Source organism: Austrofundulus limnaeus, unplaced genomic scaffold (genome assembly GCF_001266775.1).
Source record: "Austrofundulus limnaeus strain Quisiro unplaced genomic scaffold, Austrofundulus_limnaeus-1.0 Scaffold6, whole genome shotgun sequence".
NCBI classification, from domain to species: Eukaryota; Metazoa; Chordata; class Actinopteri; order Cyprinodontiformes; family Rivulidae; genus Austrofundulus; species Austrofundulus limnaeus.
Genome location: NW_013952408.1, coordinates 1895511 through 1916282, shown reverse-complemented (window position 1 = coordinate 1916282; position 20772 = coordinate 1895511). Strand labels below are relative to the sequence as shown.

The 20772-nt window shown below is 37.0% G+C and overlaps 1 protein-coding gene across 1 annotated transcript in view; it reads right to left on the bottom strand.

Annotated features, from left to right (window-relative positions):
- Positions 1-4774: 4774 nt before the first annotated feature.
- The window catches only part of ccdc178 (coiled-coil domain containing 178), a gene marked incomplete at its 5' end in the record, with an annotated part of 20214 nt that continues 4216 nt past the window's right edge, over positions 4775-20772 (bottom strand). The window contains 18 exon segments of the mRNA XM_014030129.1: positions 4775-5978; positions 8078-8212; positions 11272-11421; positions 13748-13907; positions 14053-14186; positions 14377-14490; positions 14635-14763; positions 15101-15163; positions 15278-15461; positions 15594-15730; positions 15927-16010; positions 16096-16249; positions 16848-16990; positions 17550-17770; positions 17895-18098; positions 18362-18441; positions 18535-18596; positions 18666-18781. Of these exon segments, the coding sequence (XP_013885583.1) occupies positions 5850-5978; positions 8078-8212; positions 11272-11421; positions 13748-13907; positions 14053-14186; positions 14377-14490; positions 14635-14763; positions 15101-15163; positions 15278-15461; positions 15594-15730; positions 15927-16010; positions 16096-16249; positions 16848-16990; positions 17550-17770; positions 17895-18098; positions 18362-18441; positions 18535-18596; positions 18666-18781 (2399 nt within the window). The 3' untranslated portion in view covers positions 4775-5849.

The window sequence follows — 20772 nt, the reverse complement described above, 5'->3', positions numbered from 1 at the left end:
AGTTGTTGCAGTGTGCGGGAAGGGGGGAGGGGGGGTCATCAGATAAGAGAGGAATTTCTAGACTAATTAAACCCTTTGAGAATCACACTACAGTGATTTACAACTCTCTGTACCAGTTAACCCGACTCATTTTTATCTGTCATATTACTCAGATACCGTATCTACCTCTGTGGGTAAAATGACTTTTTTTTTTGTCTTAAAAATTGGAAAAACAAAAAGGTAGAGATAATGTCAAACAATAAACAAGCTTCAAAAACATGTCAATCACTCATATTTGTTTAAAGTTTAAGGGTATTTACTGTGTTCAGTAAAATAAGATTTTTTTAAACCATTTTCTGCTGTGAAATGCATAAAAACTAAAAGGTTACGACAGAGATAAAAAAAAAGATCAGTATTATCGTGTTTTGGGGGTATCTGAATGAAGAGCAAGCATTTCATCTAATCAGTGCAGTGAAATAAAACAAAAGGAGAAGCTTCCAAGTTGTGAAAAGAAAAGTCTACCAGGCATAATTCCTTTTGCTGGCTCTTGCAGAGGGGGYATGCTAAGATAGAAAGTATTATTTTCCTAAATGGAAGGTGTCAGATGGTCACGGAAATGTGATCGGCTGTTCAAGATCACTGCTTCCCATCTGCAATTTGTGACGTGTGAAAGATTCAGCCCAAATGTGCTCACCAAGCGTAAATCCTCAGCACTTTCTCTTATCGTGGAAAAGCAAGATAACCAGCTGTTTACAGATCAGAGAACATATCATATTAATATCATGGAAGCGGGGCGATATCATCTTGTTTGTAAAATATTTTGTTAACTAAGTGTGGTGTGGTATGGCAACCTATAAAGTCAAAGTTGTAATTTGTGTTTTAGTGAAAAGTGTTTTATTTAGGGTATTTTTTTTTCTTTCTTCTGGAAAAAAAAATGTTAACATGTTGAAATGCTGCAGAGAGCCTCTTGGGAAATATTTGATTTGAACCAGCATGTAATATACTATATGTATATTTACTTTAATCTAAAAGCAGATTTAAATATAATAAAAAGGTTATTTTTGAACGTTCCACAAACACTTTCCTTCTTGTATTTGTTCTGATTAGAGAAAATTGTGTAGGCATATTTTTACTTTAGTAGGACTTTTAAAGCAGTGGTTTAATATCATGTGGTATTTTAATTTGAAATCTTGTTTTGAGTCTAAATTGAAATGTTTTTGCCAACTGTTACATTATCATAAAAGGTCTTTSAGGAAACAAATTGGTCAATTTTAAGCACTTTTGTCATCTTTATTTAACAAATTCAAATACCTTAATAAATATTCAATAAAGCTACTGGCTTCAGTGTCAATGTATCACAATCACCTTCAGTGTTGCGATATTGACACAGATTAGCTTGTGCTTGTCATTTCCAGTCAAACTTTGCCATAAATGATTTAAAAAAAACAGCCATTGTGTAATAAAGTGGAAGCACTTATATTTGCCATTCAGGGAGTATGGGAGGCCTGCTGTTATAAACCCCTAGATCCCCCACACATGGCGTAGCCACCGCAGACACGGCTCAGAGAGCCAGCCGGCAGCCGGGAGGTGAGCAGAAAGGAACAGGCGGTGTCCCCTCCAGAGTGAGCACAGGAGTGTGTGCATGTGTGTGTGTGGCATTCTCAAATGACAAAAGGATACCAGTTGTGCAGTTCACCTGGGAGGACACACGGAGGTGGTATGGGGACTCACCTGAGGGAGAGTCTCGGCTGCGATGGGGGACTGGGGCTGCAGGAGATGCGGCTGAAGTTTTGGAGGGCACACAGGAGGCCACCGTGCCGTGCTGTAGGTTTGTAGGCTTGAGGGAGAAGAGGGGGGGCTGCTGTTGCGCAGTCTCCCCAGCGTGATGCATCTACCTTCAGGGTGGCAGCAGGCGTGGAGTGGGGTGCGATGGAGCGAGCACGGGCTCAGTGGCGCGGTCACCAAGGGACGCTGAAGCTGCTGTAGCAGGACTGATAGTTATTCCTTGGGAGAATTGCAAGATGAGCCCCATTGTATTAGCAAACCCCACTCTACTAAAAGTACTATCTGTGTTCTCAAGCCCTTTAAAAACTCAAAGCAACATTTTTCACTGGGATGCTGCAAAAATACCAACATGCAGGTTTTACTGCGAACCAGAATGAATGTTACCATCAAGAGTTAAACTTCAGTAAATTCCTTCTTGTCAGCGAGAAGCCAGAAAATCATTTCATACCGATTTGAAATTCTCAGACATTAAGCTTTTTTAATTTCTGAGCTGCACTTTTTGTGTTGCAACTGTTTGAGTCGTATCTTTTCGAAAATTCTGTGTCTAATATGGTCAGCACTCCCAATTATTCACTCCACTGACAAGTGAAACAAATGGGACCAACCAGTGCATTCTGTATTATCTACACCCCTTGGATTCCCTGACAATAATTAATACAATAGCAGGCTGCTGTTACCAGCCTTGACGACACCAGCTCAACAACATAAGCTCTCCCTTTTCCAAGAGCTCTTGAGAGGAAAATACATTCGGCAATGGGGTTCTGTTTGTCTGTGGTCACCAGCAGCCAGGTTGTGTCATTCTGCTGTCTGGAAGCCCAGATCAGGTAAAGATCCTGTTGTGTGGAGCAGTTAACATCACAAGGTCATTACTCACATCATTACACCATGGATGTAAGGTGCAAGGTATATGTCAAGAATATATGAATGTAGCCCTTACCTCTGAGATATACACATCCTTTAACAGCAAAGGCTGCCTCATATATCAAGGAAGTTCATTAACATGCCACGATTTTACTGATGCAGCGGTGCTGACCACCTCACTGGTACTGTATGGTCACACACCATTATGTAGTCTTACTTCATTTGCTCAAAGTACGAATAAACTGGGGAAAAAATTGCTAATATATCATGTAAGTATTGTGTAAACTAGAAAACAAGTTTCTGAATAACACTAAAATATAACATATTAGCCAATATTTCCAGTACAAGCTGTCATACTAACCCTTCTTTATTCTATAAAGGATATTAAAGGGCTTTTTTTTAATTATAGGGGAGCACATTCCCACAACATCCATTAAAGGAATGCCTTGCTAATTTTAAACCCTCGCAGCAGGCATTGGCATCAACAGAAGAAGAGTGGATGAGTTTCTCTTTAACAGCTGTAATTTGTGTTTTCCAATCACCATGCTGATTTCTGCTCATTATACTCTGGTTTCACACCGGTAAGTGAGCAAAGTTTGGATTGATTGACTCTAATTAACTAAAAAATGTTCCAAGCCACAGATTTATTATCATGCTAGCTAGCCACAAATGTCAGAGACTTTCACAAATTATTATCCTCTTAAGATAAATATCTTGGAAATCAAACGGGTGTGGAAACATGGGGACCACGTATTGTTGTGCCGATGAATTTGTTTGTCATGTTTGCTGCTGAGCTCAACCTGAAAGACTTCACCTGGGCAAACAACCAGTTCCAGAGGATTGTTAAAGTGTGCAGTGTGACTGAATGACAGATACTGGAGTTTGGTAAAGTTTGTGAAAATACGCTTCACAAATCCCACTTTGCTACAGAAATATACTGTACTAAYGCAGGCAGTAGGAATGTTCAAGTGATTTTTTTTTTCAAACTTAAACAAAAGCTGTGTCCAAAATGGCACACATGTTAAATAGAAACCCTACTCCCCTTTGTGTGCTCCAAAACTTGGCAGTATCTCCCTCATTGATATTTTAGACACAAAAGCTCCTCTCTCAACTCAAATTCTTTCCTTGACTCCATCGGCTCCATGGTTCAACTCTGCACTTTCTCATGAAGAAAAGCCAGGAGGGTTTGAGAGGACACCTCCATTTCCCCAGTTTTAAAACCGAATTTTTGTTTAGCTAGAGAAGACGGAACGTTGCTCTGATTCGCCCGGCTTCACTTCAGTGATCAAAAGCGATTACTGAGGTGAATCCACATGAAACGGACCCATCGTCTGCATGGTGGCGCCAGGCTGAAATTGAGAATCATCCTGCCAGTAAATCAGATTTTCACAACATGTCTCTTGCAAAATAAGCCTTTTATACAAAGTTACAAAAATCTCCTATCTCGGCTTTGATCTTTGCAGAGTGCAAAGGCAAGGCGAGGATTTTGCTGTAAATTTTATCCCCAACATACTGAAACAAGYATCAAATATGGAAGAAAATACATCTCAGCTGTCAAGCGCTCCTCATTAGTACTTCCACAGTCAGTCCTGTTTAGAGTAGCAGCATTTAGGTGTGTGCACTTTGAGGCATGCCTGCAGATAAATGTGATGACATCCAGTTGTGGCTCACTTTCATTTATTTAGGGGATTGATTAGACGCATGGTGAGCAGATAAATGGGTTGCAGATGCACTTTCATTTAAGATATTGCAATAAAGTCAGTAGAGGATATGAGGAATAGGTGATGGACCGAACATTTTTCTTTTAAAGGTGGTTTTGGGGATCTGCAAGCAGTCCACAACATTAGTATTAAAATGCTAAATGTGTTACATACAATAGTATGTTTAAGTTAAAGAAGTATGCAGAAAAAAATAACTTTTTAAAAACTAAATTTTTATGCAAACTTAGGACTGAATTTTTTTTCTTCAATACAGGTGTTTATTTTCTCTATCATCAAAWAATATTGAATCTTCATTTTAAAATTAATACTATGGTAAATTTTATCATRAACTAGATAATGTAGCAGTCTCTTTTCTTTTTAATGCTGTTGTGTACATACTGCCCCCTTCTGTCCCCATAAGTTGAGGAAGACATCAGGTAAAACAAAACCAAAGAAGTAGCATCTTTATTGACTCAGATAAAAACAGAGGATGACAAACAGAAYTAAACTCTGTCATTACAATAATTAAATAGTGGTGCCAATAAAAATGCAAAAAACAAATATGCACTTTTTCATTAAAAATACAACATTTACATACTGTTTGTATATGTACACTTAGATGTATAATAAATAGTAGATGTGCTACTGTTTGCATTATTTGATCATCGATGCTTTATGTAATTTTTAAGCCCATATGGAGCAGACAATGGATTCTGTATCATTGGTATGACACTGTTTAAATACTATGAAACAACAAAAAAAATCAATTTTCTACAAGAAGTAAATGTGATTCGGTTAAGATTCTAAATTGAAAACAGAGTTTCCCCAGGGTTCTTTAGAAAACCAGTGGATAGTGCGCACACAACATCCTTTTGTGCACACTATTTACCCCTGGATTGCTCCAGGCTAATGTCTCAATAATTTTCACTCCTTTCTCAGGTCCTTCCCACAAAGGACTTAACTAATGATCCATGGACAAAATGAAGCATTTAAATTTATTCATTAATCATTCATCTCCAGCTCATTGAAAATGCTAAACTTCCACAAAATTAAGATTGAATATTGAAAAGTGATTGAGGGAGACAGCTTTCAGAGAGCGAAGACGGTGGAAGAGTGAGGGGTGCCATAACAAAAACAGGGCTCTCTCCTAAAACACCGCTCTCCACATGGCCATGGTCAAAGTGACCAAGGTGTACTAAGTGCTAGTTAAGGTCATGGGGTTTCACTAGTTGTAATTAGATCTTGGAATCTGGAGAAGCGTAGAATTTCTGTCAACACTGCCTGTAATTATTCTCTTTTCCAATTAATGGTGACATAGATTAATTATCTGATGAGGCAAAGCCAATTGCAATCATTCACCCAGCTAAAATTAGATCAGTCCTGACAGCAGCATGAAAGTCACCTGTTTCATTGTTATGGATTTGCTGCAAGTAAAAAGAGGGGGGATAGTGAAGCATGCTAGGATAAGTAAGTTGTCTGGTTCAGGTGAATGTCCAATTACACTGCAGTTTGAACTGAAGGCTTCTACCCTTTCAATCCAGTAACATCTGGACAGGCCTGTGTTTTCTCTCCAGTATCATCTGTGGTAGTAGAACCATCACCCAGGGATTCTAGGAATACTGAGAGGAGCTGGACCTCCTCTGACAGCTCATCCTGTTTGAACAAGAGACAAGCAGAGCAAACGAGAACAGGCTTATTTGTATAAAAGTTACAAATACCAAATCTTCATTTTTCTGTCCTTGCGTCCTACACACACACACACAGCTGATGTGTCTGAGTGGGAGAGTACATTTGCCACCTAGTTCTTATTTTTATAGGAAAGCAGAACAACACTCCTGGTGAACTACGTCCAGGTTCAGTGCTCCTCTGTTTTAAAAACCTCAGCATCCAGTTTTTCTATTAAACTGCCTGGCAGAGTCAACCAGCTTGGGAATCTGAACCAGCCTGGCCATGCAGAAATTCTCTGACTAACAATTATATCAGAAACAGGATCTAGGATTACTGTCCCCCGGGACTGGGGCAGTGGGCGTCTGCTCCAATCATTACTGGCCATTCAACAAGGCTCTGCACTGCTCTCTGCTGTTAGCCATTGTCAATTATGCCATCCCTAGTGTAAACGCACAGAACACAAAGCTGAACTGCCAGTTCTGGCAGGAGTGTAACAGGATGACAGCCCACCACCCCTCTGCTGCTACCCCCCACCCTTGGGTTCCCCAGCCCTCCTTCCCTTAAGCTAGTTTTGAGAAAACTGCTGTTTGGCGTCTGTAAGTGCTAACTTGACCTTTCTTGTGTTCTGCTTGTGGGGTTAAGTGGACATGATGGATTAGTATAGGCCTCATCAGGACTCAGCCTGGTTTAACTGCAGTTACAGTTTTATTGAGTTCTTTCTCTCTTTCTTATCAACAGGAAACTAATATTTAGAATCTGTTTCACATAACTGTTCTTAAAGTCTTTGAATTCAGCTTTGCCCCTCTCAAAGCACCCTTTGCATTCACTTCTTACTTCCAAAGGCACAACATCAGTCTTAGGCTTAGTGTCAAAGCCTTAATATTTAGGAAGTTGTGCAGTGTGTGCATTTATGCCTGTTCATAAACTTATAAAGGCTTATTTTATTTATTTTTTTTAATTCAAAGGGTTATTTCTCTGTGTGTATATTTTGGAGGTTAGATCCTGTTTTGCACTCATCTCAAAGAGCCTGTTTAAAGTGAGTGCTGCCTGCTCTGATGGAACCTGTGCTGAGCTGTGACGGGTGACGGTGCGGTGCGCTTGAATACACCAGCTCTTTTGTCCTTCACACTCTGCAGCTCTCTGATAGCTCCTCCCCCTGTGCCCCACTACTCCCTGCCTTGAGCAGTGATCTGCTGGGGCCTTTTGAAGCTGGGCTGCTGAGAAATGGCTGCTCTCTAACGTCTGGACCGAACCCGTCAAAAAAAAAACTTGTCAGCTCTTGGATGAGAGCGATCTGAAGAGAAAACTTCATCGTTAGCTGCATCAAAACAGGGATGCCACGTTTTAATATCTGCGACCTGCAGATTTGGGATGTGACTGTTAAGATAAAGATTAAGTAAAAAGAGGAAATGGTTCAGGATACGGTTGCATGCCACCTGGCTCAGGACATTTCATAAAGATTCATCACTGTCCCTCTGTCCGCTTTGACCTCATCGCACATCACAGCACAGATTAGACACCGATTATCCTCTAATTGAAGAGACTTACTTTTCAACCTTGCAGAATATGCTCCTACTCTTGTGGAAAACAGACAGAAAGTTGTACCCACAAAGAATGATAAGTTTTAAGTCATGGACATCCTCTAATAATAATCAAAAAAATACCACTGAAACAGAATACAGACTCAAACGCATTGTCGCCAGATATGATTTGCGAGATGTGGCAAAGTCACTCCGTGAGCAATCTTTCACACGTATAATCCATCATATTAGTCTGTGATTTGATGAACATATAGACTTTTATGTAGAAGTGGTGTCTTTAACTCCACCACAGCAGTGAGGCGTGACACCATGGTGGAGGTTTGCCTGGCTGCTCTTGCTTGGCAAAGACGACACAAGACAACTGATTAGTTGGATGAGGCTCAAACAATGCCGAGCATAACGTGGAGTTACTGTAGTATGGAAAAGAATATGCTACCATCTGCTAGAATACCTACACTGGGATGAAAGTTGAATAAGGGGATTTGCTTTTTAAATGAATGGTGCGGTTTCCCCAGCTAGTTCTAAATGCATATGTATAAATACCTGGGCTGTTTTTATTTTCTGGGCGGTTTCTTGGGCAAGAGCCTGGCACCGGTCCAGTTCAGCCAGGCTGTAGAGGTTGCGTTGTTCTAAGTATTTTACCAAAGCTTTGTGCATCCTCTTCTGGAACAAAGAGAGCTGGGGGGAGAGAAGGCAGAAAAAAGGAATTGGTAAGGCAGGAGAGGAAATTAATGGCAGTGTTCAAGAAGAATGATGGAGGGGAATAGAGAAAGCAGTCAATAGCCCATTCTGCAGTACACGGGCCTGACAGGAATTTCACAGTCTCTTGGTTTCTCTGCCCACTCGTGTGCACTCATCAGAATCCAGTCACATCTGGCTGCCAGGATGGGGGGTTAATTTTCTCTAAATGCTTCAGCAGTTTTGTTCTAGCCGAGGCAAACTCTGTGACTGCAAAGCTGATGAGTAAAATATTTCTACTTCACCCAGTTTAACTTTATACCAATCCCCTCAAGACATATTTTACACATACACACAAAGTCATGAACCCCCCACAGAAACCAGAAATTATTCCTAGTCTCTTGGAAAGACATGCTGCTTGCTTTATTATTTGAACACAGTTTCAAGCAAAGAGGTTTAAATTCTGATAGATGCCGTTGCTTTTCTTCCCCCTCCATCTCTCCACTCTTCCTACAAAGCTTATCATTGCTTGGCAATGTGTTCCCCAGTGCATTAAAAAACTAAAGCGAATTAGCTCAGTCATCAGCTCCTGAAGGAAAGACAATAACACAAATGGTCTTTATGGTGCACCCTGTTAAAACCTAAGAGCTTCTACATAAACAGAGCAATGTTAACATGTACAGGCTGTTCCAAARGGTTCTAACAAGAGGTAAATACAGACAAATGATATCAGATTTTAATTAAATGTAGATTAAGCATATGTGCTTTGCTTTCTTACAAATAAGGTCTGAGAAATTTGTCTTGGCAATTTTCATTTATTATTTTGAAAACTTTTGATTTATATACATTTAAATTTATTAAAGCATTAAAACAGCTTTTAATAGAAGTGTGTCTAGTTTAATCAATATTCAAAAAAATGAATTTTATTACGTGTCTATGATAAGTATATGATTTAAGATTTTGTTCAGTAAATCAATAGAATGAACAAAGCTAACTTATCTGTAACTGACATGCTCTCTATAAAACTCTTATTGGTTTCGGGTTTTTATGTTGCTGGAGTTACAAATTCTGGGCTCATTATCACAGTTTAATCTGTGCATCTATTGACAACCTTATATCTTTATAATCCATTAACTCTATTCTCAATCCAGGTGCCCATCTCCAGCAGTGACTGGGTGAGAGGCGGGGTACACCCTGGACAGGATGCCAGTCTATCACAGTGAGACAACCATTCATGATCTCACTCACACAGTGACAAATTAAAGTTACCAATTAACCTAACGTGCATATGTTTGGTGGGAGGAAACCATGCAGAAAAGCTGCAGCTGAGTTTCAAACCTGAACCCCTCTTGCTGTGAGGAGACAGCTCCAACCACTGCTCCACCATGCCGCCCTCTTTATTCATTCCAAGTCTTTGAGAATACTACAAACAAAACGTTTTTTGCAATTATCTGGCCTTTTATTCTAACTGCAGGATTATTACCAACACATGGATGTTTAGGTAAAATTTCAAAGATAACTGTGGGTAGAAATACTAATAATTTTATAAAGCGCAGTTCATCAATTATGCTATCTTGTGGATAAATTTTTATAAACTGATAAAAATCTAATGAAATATACACCATGTTCCAAATTACAGTGTATTTTATAAAGGGGGCAAACAGATATTAGCTAAAATGTGCAGCATGCCCACTTTTCTGAATCTGTGGCTGATAACCTTATTGCCACTGTATAAAAACACTGACACTGCTTCACTTTATTAGATTCAAAATCATTTACTTCAGTTTCATAATGTAGCAAATGAATCAGAATATGAATCAAATGCATATCATCATAACATGTAAGGACTCCAAAAGCTTCTAAAAGGTAATTTAATTTACTTATATACTTAGATGACAGATTTAATTGAATAAAACAAAAAAGATTGTTTTTTTTTCCTTTATTTTCCCCCAAAACACATGGCTAGTTTAAGTTTCCTCAGATATATGCATTAAGTTCTAATTTCTCTGATGAGCCTGACAAGGTTGGGTGTATTAACCTAGTTTAAATTTGAAACAAACTGAACTGACTGGACTGTAATATGCAGACATTAAGAAAAAAACTGGATATATAAAAACAGAAAAGAAGTGTATGTGAATGTCTATGAATCAAATCAACATATATGTGTCTCATACACTGTTGATCATAAGCTTGTTATAAAACTAAAATCAGGCAGAAAATGCAAGCCGACAGGCTGCAGTTGTACGAGTGTGGAGTTGAAACAAACAAAAATGGTGAAGGCTGAATCCGGAGTAAAAGAAAATCAGGCTTTGATCATGAGCGTGGAAAATCCTGTCCACAGGATTTTATTTTTGCATGCATTTTTCACTTGATAACATTCATGCAGTTAGATGAGGAATTGCTCAAGTAAAGGTATTAGTCATTTTTGGAACAAATAATATGTGTTTTTCATTGCAGGAACAGTGTGTCTTGTTCCTGGTGTTATGGATGTCGAGTGTAATTCTAGTCCAGTTAAAAAACGTCAAAAACTATGGAGATTAAAAAGTAAAATGCTGCTGAGCTATGTGTCTTAACTATTCAAGTGTAGTTTTGTGTTACATATTTTAGTTCTGATCGCACATTCTCTCTGATTGTAACCTATGTTTTTTGTTCATCTTGTACCAAATGATGCAGTGAGCAGGGGCAAATTTGAAATGCAACAATAATAATGAAATGTTTTACCTTTGACCACCTCATGAAGCTTTAAACAGGAAAAAGCAAAAAGTATTTACCATCAGCTTTTTGCTTTACTACCCCTGGTGGAAACGACACACAGCTATCATTACATTATGTCACATCCATCATCATCCTGCACTCAGATGTCTAATCATCTTTAGATTTCTACAGAGACCTCTTCACTTGGTACAAAATGTTTAAGTTTCTCCATGTAAAGCAAAACATTAAACATCATGATGTGAAATGCTACAATAGCAAAAAAAAAAAAAAAACAAGAGTCAAGAAACAATTAAAGTGGAAAAAGAACAGAGAGAAAATGTGTTTAACCACATCTTTGAACGTACCTTTGTGTAATAATGATATGTTTCATCTGTGCAGTTTTTCTTGGTCAATGCAGACACTGCATCCTCTCTGGCTTCCAGCAGGGTCTTCCTAAGACCTTCGTAGTCGCTTGCTAGCTGTTTATTCTTAGTGAAAGCATTTTTTAATTCTTCCTGTAGATGTCAAGATATTTGTGTTACCTTTCCAAAGTAAGCAACATGTTTACAGTAGATAGAACCTCCAGCTTGCTGAAGACGAGCAGTGCTTAGTAAAATATCAGCTTTAAATTTTTAGTTTATATGCAGTGATCCAGATGACAAAAATTAGCAGTAACTATGAGTGAATAAATGTGCAGTAGGAGACCACAGAAACACAGAAAAGATCTGAACTGTCAACTAAGTCCTACTTAATCTGAATCTGTCAGATTTTGAAAACATTTAATAAGATTTTAAAAATTATACTGCACAGAAATAAAACATTTTTTTTACAAAATAATAACAGAAGGGCTATAGCCATGGGTTTCTTACATCTCAATTGTAATTTTAAAGTTTGATTGGTTTTGTTAATACTGTACCAATTCAGCATGTGTGTAAATCCAATAATCAAACAGCTGAAGAACAGCTGAGTTGGCATGATTTTCAAAACAGATGTAAACTATATTATGAATGATCAAATCGATCAGTGTTTTCAAAACATACAACTAAGCTTTATACAGATATCCTGGGAAATACATTTGACACAGTGGATGAAAATAAATAATTGACATGTAGTTTAAATGACACAAACACCAAAATCAGATTATTATGTTATAAAGCTGACCGGTGTATCTGTGTTACATGCATCTGTGTTTGGGCTTTTCAAAAACGGAAGATGCATAAACAAAAATGGACACTTTTTGGTAAAATCAAGCAAATAAATCACAGTGAGTACGACAGCCTTTTTCATCTGAACGGTGTTTCCTGAGTTCTGGATAAGGGGGATGTGTGAATATCTCAACTGTACCTGCAGACATAATGAAGTGTGTCTCTGCAGTAAAACAGAACAGCACTAAAGTGATGAGTTTAACCCAGCAGAAAGAGGGGCTGTAAACATGACAAATGCCTGCTATTGATTTCAGGTTTAATTACTCCATGCAGCACTGACAAAGCCCATCTGATGCTGTTGTGAAGTGTAAATGGAACAAATTACACTTCATTGCCCATAAGAAACTGATAACGTCGGCAGTTTGCATTGTTTACTTTGTCCTCAACGACAAGGCCTGATCAAATCAAAACATGCTTGAGCACTGAAAAATCCCCCCCTCACATATTCATGGACTAAAAAAGAAAAAAGTGATTTCTAATAAAATAAACTTATTTTACCTGGATATATTTGGTATTTGATTTTGAATATTGAAATACAACCAAAAAATACTCACAAATAAAACTTCCAACAGAAGCTGTGACAGTTTGTGTAAAACAGAGACACTGTGGTCAGCATATTTATTAGATTTTTCATATTTGAAGGTGTCTAATCATTCTGCTTCATGCACTGTGATTTCCGAATGCACACTCTTCTTATTATGTTATGCTAATATAGACATTATGTGTGCTTTATATTGGTCTCAGTGATTAAAGTGACCCATTTCCTTAGAGCCCTAGACTCTCTCTTATACATTTTTTTATTTAGTGAAGAGTATTGTTGTTGTATCATCTTATTTCTTCGAGTGAAAAAGACTAAACTCTTTTTTGCATGACTAACTTTTATCTGGCTAATGGGAGTTGTGTCTATGAGGAAGACTTCTAATTCTTAAATTGTCTCACGCCAACAACTTCTTTAAAGTTGCTGCACTTGGATGCATGGCGGCTTAAGCTCCATTGCCTTTTCTTGTTTTGAACTAATGCATTCTTGATCACCGTTTAATGAAACTATATACCACATGGCGATTTCACATTAGATAAGCCATGTGAAACCCCCATCAGCAAAGAGGCTCTGGCTGGGGCTGATAATCCTGCAGATGAAAACCTTACAATAAATAGGGGTTTCTCCTACAAAAGATTGTTCAAATGCATTGCCTCCTTCTTACAGTGCAGATTCCCGTTTCCAGGAGCGTGTTTCATGATATTAAAAAAAAAAGTCAAGATGATGTGCTTTTTTTAGTAAACTATGCTTACAATAAATTTGCTATTAAAATTGTTGGCCTACAGGTAACAAAAACAGGCACAGCATCTCAGCGCGGCATGCTTCATCAAATTCGTCCAGACAAAAAGACTACAACAGCAGCGAGTTGTCATTTGTGGCAAAAGCACTTAAACGAGATTGACCATGGCTTGTAATTTTAATTGCACGCTGCTTTTTTTCTCCGTATCTTAAGGGACGTATTGTAACAAGCAATGTGCTGACACTAATCCAAAAGCAAATAAACAATGGGATGTTTTTTTCCAGCTCTTCTTTGACTTCAGAATATTTGACTAAAGAAAAAAATGTATGCATTTACAGACTGCTATTGTGACATTTTACCTTTGTGTCTTCCATTTCCTTTTTTCTTGCTTGAAGATGAGCAGTGTGTGACTGTATGAATCGCTGGGTTTGTTGTTGGCAGTTATTAATATCAGACTGGAATGTGCTCATTATTTGAGCAGCTGATTTGTTTTTGCTCTCCAACACATTCAAATCCTTTCTGCAATAAGAGAATTTTATACAGTGTTGCTCAATTATTTTACCTTCTCTTCTTGCTAAATTTAATTCTGATGGATAATGCTAGAGTTTTATAAGAAAAAGATCAGAAAATTCCAGCACTATTCTAAATGCTTCCTGTAACTTACTGAAGTTTGGATATTATTTCCTGAATGTTTTCAACTGTTTTCTCCATCTGATCTGAGGCACCCAGTTTTTTCTTTAGATCAGTGATCCTACACAGAGATCTGCCATATCTCTTTACAATGGAACTGTCTAAATCCTGTAAATAAAGAGAAGCAAAGATGTTCAAATAAAAATGTCTGCAAACCATGTTTTGTTGAAAGAGTTTTGACCAAAAAAACATACAGATTTTACAGAAAATCAACATTAAAACTAGTGAATATTTGTCTGCAGCGAGCTTTAAAAAGTAAACCTGACTAAGCAACTTCAGTGCAACTTTTCCTTCTTACCTGAGCAGCTTTCAGTTGATCGGTTTTCAGCTTTTTCTCCTTTTCCAGGTTGAATAAAGTCACTTTGTGTTCGCTTTCCATCTTTTCTAAATTTTCTGTCAGCTCCTTCATTTTCTATACAAACAAAAATACAAGTTTTCTACTGCATAAATTGAATAATCATTTAGGAAGATAGCACTTATGTGAATAGCCATATTTGGATGTAGAATTATTTTTAGACTTGAATTGTATTTTTTTTTCTTTTAGCCTTATCTGTACCTTCACTTTTGCCTCCAAAGCTTGTGTTAATGAATAAGATTCTTCAAAATCTTTTTGAAGTTGTTTGTTGATTAACTCTGAACTTTCTTGCTGTTTCTTTAGCGCCTCTTCAACAGTTGCACACTGAGCCTGATTGGAAACAAATACAAGAAAGAATATTTTGTTTATGCTTTCACCGAGTTGAGTACTCATGGTTTAAGAAAAAAACAGAATGAATCTAACAAACTGATGAAAATCCAAATACACTTTAAATTAAAAACTTTTGTTTCTGTTTAATTCACATTTTTTTCAAACAATTAAACTTGAGGGTTCTTTCTTCCACATCTGTGAGATGGAGTTCCAGTGTATGCTGCTGATTCACTCGAGTTTACTTTAGTAATTAAACTGCAGTTCACTCTATATTTTTTAAGTCTGAGACAATTAAACCCAGTCAGGGCAAAGAATCTGAAGCACCTCACAAATTTACCTTTATCACTTCCATGGCGGTCAACTGACCAGTCAGCTCCTTCTTCAAAGTTTCTGTTTCTGTCTGCAGAGCATGGAAAGAACACTGAACATCACCAGGAGAAACAAGTGAAACTTTATTTTTTTATGCCATATTCTGTGAAGTACAGACAGAAAACAGACATATGTTGTCTCTGACCCTGGCCCTCTGTTCTTCCATGAAGGTGAGCTGCTCCTGTTCTTCCAGCTTAGCCTTGGTGACACTATGCTGGGATACAGCTTGGGTCACTTCCTTTCTGGCCTTTTCCCACTGCTCGTCATTGTCAGTGATTTTCTGGAGCATCTGCTTCTGCTCCACACGCATCTGCTTCGCTGCCTTCTCACTAACCAATCACACAGTAAAGCATACATATGGTATGAACACACACAAGCGCCTCACTACACAGTGCATGCAGTGGTAGCACTTAATAAGGAATTATACATATTCATACATTAATTTGGCTTTGACACTGTACCTCTCACAGATTTTCTTCTCGCAGTCTTCTACCTTCTGTTTCCACTTCAGGTTGGATTCACAGACAGCTGCAAAAGCTGCACGTTTTGTTTGGAGCTGCGCCTCTATGCAGGAAACGTCTTCTTCCCAAGTAAGTTTCTGTGCATAATATTCAATGTAAAATCAATGTAAATAACAAGGATAAGTTACAGATCCTTGGCAACATAAAAAAAACACTAACAAATTGTATAAATGGTTTCAGTAAAAGTTCAGTTCTTGTATCTGTGTTGGACATTTTACCTAATGAATCCTTAGAACACACATACACCACTAAATAAAAAAAATGTCCACTTACATTTTTTTCAATTGAGATAAGTTTTTCTTTTAGTTTTTCATTTTTTTGCATTTCATCCTCAATTTTAAGAGTCAGTTGGGAAATCTGTAGTAAAAACACAATAACTTGTAATAAAATCTACCTTTAAAAATAAATCAAGAACATATACTTTATGGAAAGTGTATGTTACTTTTTCTTCTTCAGTTTTCTCAAGCTTTGCAATTTCCTGTATTTGCCAAGTTGTGTTTGCGCACTTCTTTTCAGTAGAAGCAATGGTCTCTTCAGCACCGTTTATGTCAGCAAGCAGCTCAATCTCAAGTCTTTTCAACAAGTTTAAATCTTCTCTGGAAGAAAAAAAAGCCCATTTAGGTAATAAATGGGCTCAAACTTATTTTTATTTTAAACAGATTGCAAAATAAACTTCATTATTTATGTATATTAAGTATTAAGGTTCTTGCATTCAAATAGTTTCCAAAGATTGCTTGCAATAATTCTGATAATTAAGGTATGTTTCAGTGTAAAGTGTTTCTTGCTCTACATCAGAATAAGTATTGTGAAATACCTTAGCTTACATTCTGATGCAGTTCAGTTCTAAAACGTCGACTTTGTACAATAAAGACAGGAAATGCTTTACTTGGTTAAATAAAGACAAAAAATTCTGTAAGCAACTTTTACATGATAAAAATATTTAATATATGTTGTAAAAACACATTTAAAGTTTTATTTTTTAAAATAGCATCTAAATTTCAAGCAAAATTCGTTTTATAAAGCACTCAAAGAACTTCACAGAAAGAATAAAACGGCATTTCACTGTTGTTTTTACCTGCCACTTCTAATGTTTAGCTGAAACTGATATAAAAAATATTTCTAAAAAGTTATCTCCACATATCAGTTGTACTTTAAGGTAAGCAGATGAAACCATTTTTCTCATCAAATACTCACAATTTCTCTGCCAGATGATTTCTCATCTCCACCAGTTCATGGTCCAACAATATATTTGTCTTTTTGGCATCAAGCTCCATCTCTTTTAACTTCTCCTGAGCCAGGAAAAGTTCACTTTTTGTTTTTGAGCACACTTCATCAGCCTAAAAACAATGTGGTTTACTGAGATTAATGTCGTCATGCAAAAAAATAGTTTTGGAACATTTCAGAAAAAATAAAAATGTATCGTCTTAGTATTGTTTCAGTAACAACGGTTTGTCTTTGAGCTCTAAGAATTTTGATTATATTACAATAAGTCACATACCAATTGAAAGTTTTTAAATAAGTTTATTGCAAAGGTTTTGTGGTTGAGCTACAATTTAGAAAGGTAGAAAACTAATAATAAAAAATTACTTGTGAATTTAAACAAAAATAATAGAGAATGATGAAAATAAGGCACACTAGTTTAACTGAAGCTCTATAAAATAACAACACTTTTGAAATGTACTAAGAGAATGTGACACAGTGAAACTCACTGACGTTTATTAATCCTTTTTTTAATTAAAAGCAAAGAATTTTAAAATGATTTACTGTAATTTAAACTATAATTGAAACTAAAAAGTTTAACTCCTTATCAAATAATTAAATGTAGTTCGATAATTCTATGATCATTTTGAGAGTTTGAAATGGATATTATGTTAGTAAAATAAATCAAAGATTTACCTCAGCTTTGGCTGCCTGAATCTGGTTTATGAGGCCTCTCTGGATGTCCAGGTTCTCTCTCATGAGGGGAAGTTGTTCTCTGGTGAAGCTGATGTCTTCCTGTAGGTGCTGGTTCAACAACTCAGCATGTGACACTTTCTCCTGGAGCTGGTCACTTTTCTTTTTCTCCCGTTTAAGCTGCCACCTCAACTCTGTGATGTCTCTTCTGCAAGCCTCGTGCTCTAGTCAAAGCAGTAATCAATATTGAATAACAAGTTTATTAACTGGGTTTAGAAACAACTGAATCCTTTTGCTTCACAAGAGACGTATCGATCTCGGAGAATGTGACGCCTCACGGTTACTGACCTTTCTGAACGAGAGCAGGGTGCTCGGTTTGCCTCCACAGTGAAATGCTGTCAACTTTGTTTTCCAAAGTGTGTCTTTTACTTTTCTCGTTCTGCAGAGCCTCCTCGGCGTGCTGTCGATCAGCCTCCAAACGCTCAATCAGATGCATAACCTCACTAAGAACATCATTCACTTTCTTCTGCAGTGGGGATCTTTGACACCTGTCTACAGGATGAAAACACTGGACGACTGGCACACACTTTCAACTCAGCTAACAACACATGAATTCAGTTTTATAAAGCGATTTAGATTAAACTGCAGACAAAACTCAGGCATTGCATCTTAAAATCATAGGTGAATATTCCACAGTCGGAAATTAGTCCAGACATTGAAACCAGTAAGAGTTAAACAGATTTTCATCAAGGTGTGGCTCACTAAACACTGATGCTCTGTTTTTGTTTTGTGAAGCACGATAGCATCGCGTTTACCTCTCACACTAATCGCTATGCCTTCAACATATAAATCCGTGGACATTCCCGAGTCTGAATCTGAGTCTCTGGATTGAAATCTGTAAGAAAAGAAAATTAAAACTAATGCTATAATTTAACCGTAAACAAACAAAACAACTAAAACAAGAAATGAAAATGTGAACATAAATCACCTGAACTTTTTGCTGTAATGCTTGTCCTGATCAACAGCTGAGTGATATTTTCCAAACTGGTGCTAGATAAAGAAAAATATTAATAATCTGGATTTTAAACTGACAAGTTTGGTCACAAGGTGTTGGCTTACCAGTTGACACCTATTTCCCGCCAGCCTCCTCATCTCTTGGATATGATAGAAAGCACTGTTGACACATGTTGAGGGACTGCTGGGCAAACCACAACAGGCTTGAAGGTCTGTTTGATCTTAAAATATATATTAAAATATATCAATCTAACTTTGACTCGTTCAGTTTCTTTATGTTCACAATTAGAAAACAGTATGATAGACATCACTGCAAAACTCAAGTCATAAAGATGATTATTAATAAAAAAAAGATGAGAGCAGAACTTGAAAATAAGGCAGAGGAGAGCAAAGACTCAACGTTTCTAGCAATAGTTTAAAAGGTAATTACTGAAATGTTTGTATTCATGAAAGATTTTCACATTTTTTTTCTGTTTTGTACTTTGATGATGGTGGCACAGCTGCAAAAATAATCCAACAATGAGGGAGGGGAGAAAAAAAATCATTTGAGCATCTGAAAACAAAGCTGAGATTTGTCAGTGGTGAAAGGGCGCCATCTGCCTGAGAAACAGGTGAAAAGCACAAACCTGTGTTTGAGAAAATTGCTAGTTTTCGTTTGTCTTTTCCATTATAAAATTTATTAAGAAGTGTTGGTTAAAAAATTATAGTGCTCATCCCTGTTAAACAATTTTAAAATTCTAATACTAGCCTGATATCAAATCAGTATCACAGAACTTTGAAAAGTTTATGAAACAAGATTTGTTAATCATGTGGAAGGTCTAGAAGATAATTTTATAGTATATTTTGTTTAGAAAACAAAGTTTAACCTCTTCTTCACATGTATCAGAACACTGACAACAAAGGTTGCACTGAAAAATGCTTATGATACTTTAAGAAGCTAACAATGCAGAAAAAAACAGTACTATTAAACCCATTTTGATTTTCAATAAAAAGCAATCATATACTATTATATTCATGTTTGATTAGTTTGTCTATATAATGATGTGTGCACATATTGCCAAGAAAGCAGATGATAATAATACAAGGTCTCGTTTTTGGTCTTTTATGATTTTACTTCAAGGAAATTGGAACAATTTATCACCTAGGTGTATCTTGACTCATTATTGCTTCAATATGTATTTATAAAAATGAACTTTATATGGTCAAGAACCCAAAATGCACAGCCAGACTCACAACGGTTATTTTCAATAAGAACACATAACAGCATTTTATTCCAGCTCACTAAAATTCAGGGTTCACATCAGTCAACGGTTCGATGGAGTGTCCAAACTTTTATGTACAAGAGAAAAGATATTTGTTCAGCCTAAAATTCTCATTAAAACAGGTAAGGTCACTGTGCTTCAACACACTAAACGTATGTGTTTGCTTTTTTTAAATGGAGAAGGGTAATTGTAAAAAGAAGTTTATTTGGGTTTTTTATCAGTTTATGCACAAAGACACACAACTATGGCTGTGCACTCGTCTTTATCGTGCAAATTCAGAGCAGGTTGTGAATTAAAAGGGTCAAGTCTAGTTCCTGCGTAAAGTGCCTCTCCATGTCATCTGAGTATCACACTGAGGTGTCTGGGCTTAAAGTCTTTGATCCAGTGACTTCTGCGACCTTTCCTATTAGGCATTTATTCTGCAATAAAGATCTTTTAATTGGCAGAGTGGCTGATGTGTTAGCTGACTAAGAGCGAAAACAGAGATGGAGGAACTAAAAGGGAAAACAAAAGAAAAAAAAGACGACAACATCTGCTGCTGAGCAGCTTTACTCTGAAAGAATGGAGTGGGGCAGGAAGGTGTTGTGACAGGATGTCAGCGGAGGGCTGAGTTTGCTTCAGATCAAACAGGCAGGATTATTATTAACACATAGCAAGTTTGCTCCAGTCTGAGGTGCCCATCAGCTGCCATAAGACCAGTGTTATTTAAATTATAGGCTTTCATCTCACCAACATCAGTAGCATTACATGTTTATTGAGCTTTGCTCCCGGAAAGACATCTCTTTTGCAGGTGGTGAGGACAGTTTGTTTGTATTCTTATTTGTTTAGTGGTTCAGGTGATATTTTGCTAACACAACCACACTCTTTTACTGCTGATGGATAATCAGCAGGCCTCTCTTATCAACAATAATAACAATAATAATAATAATAATAATAATAATAATAATAAT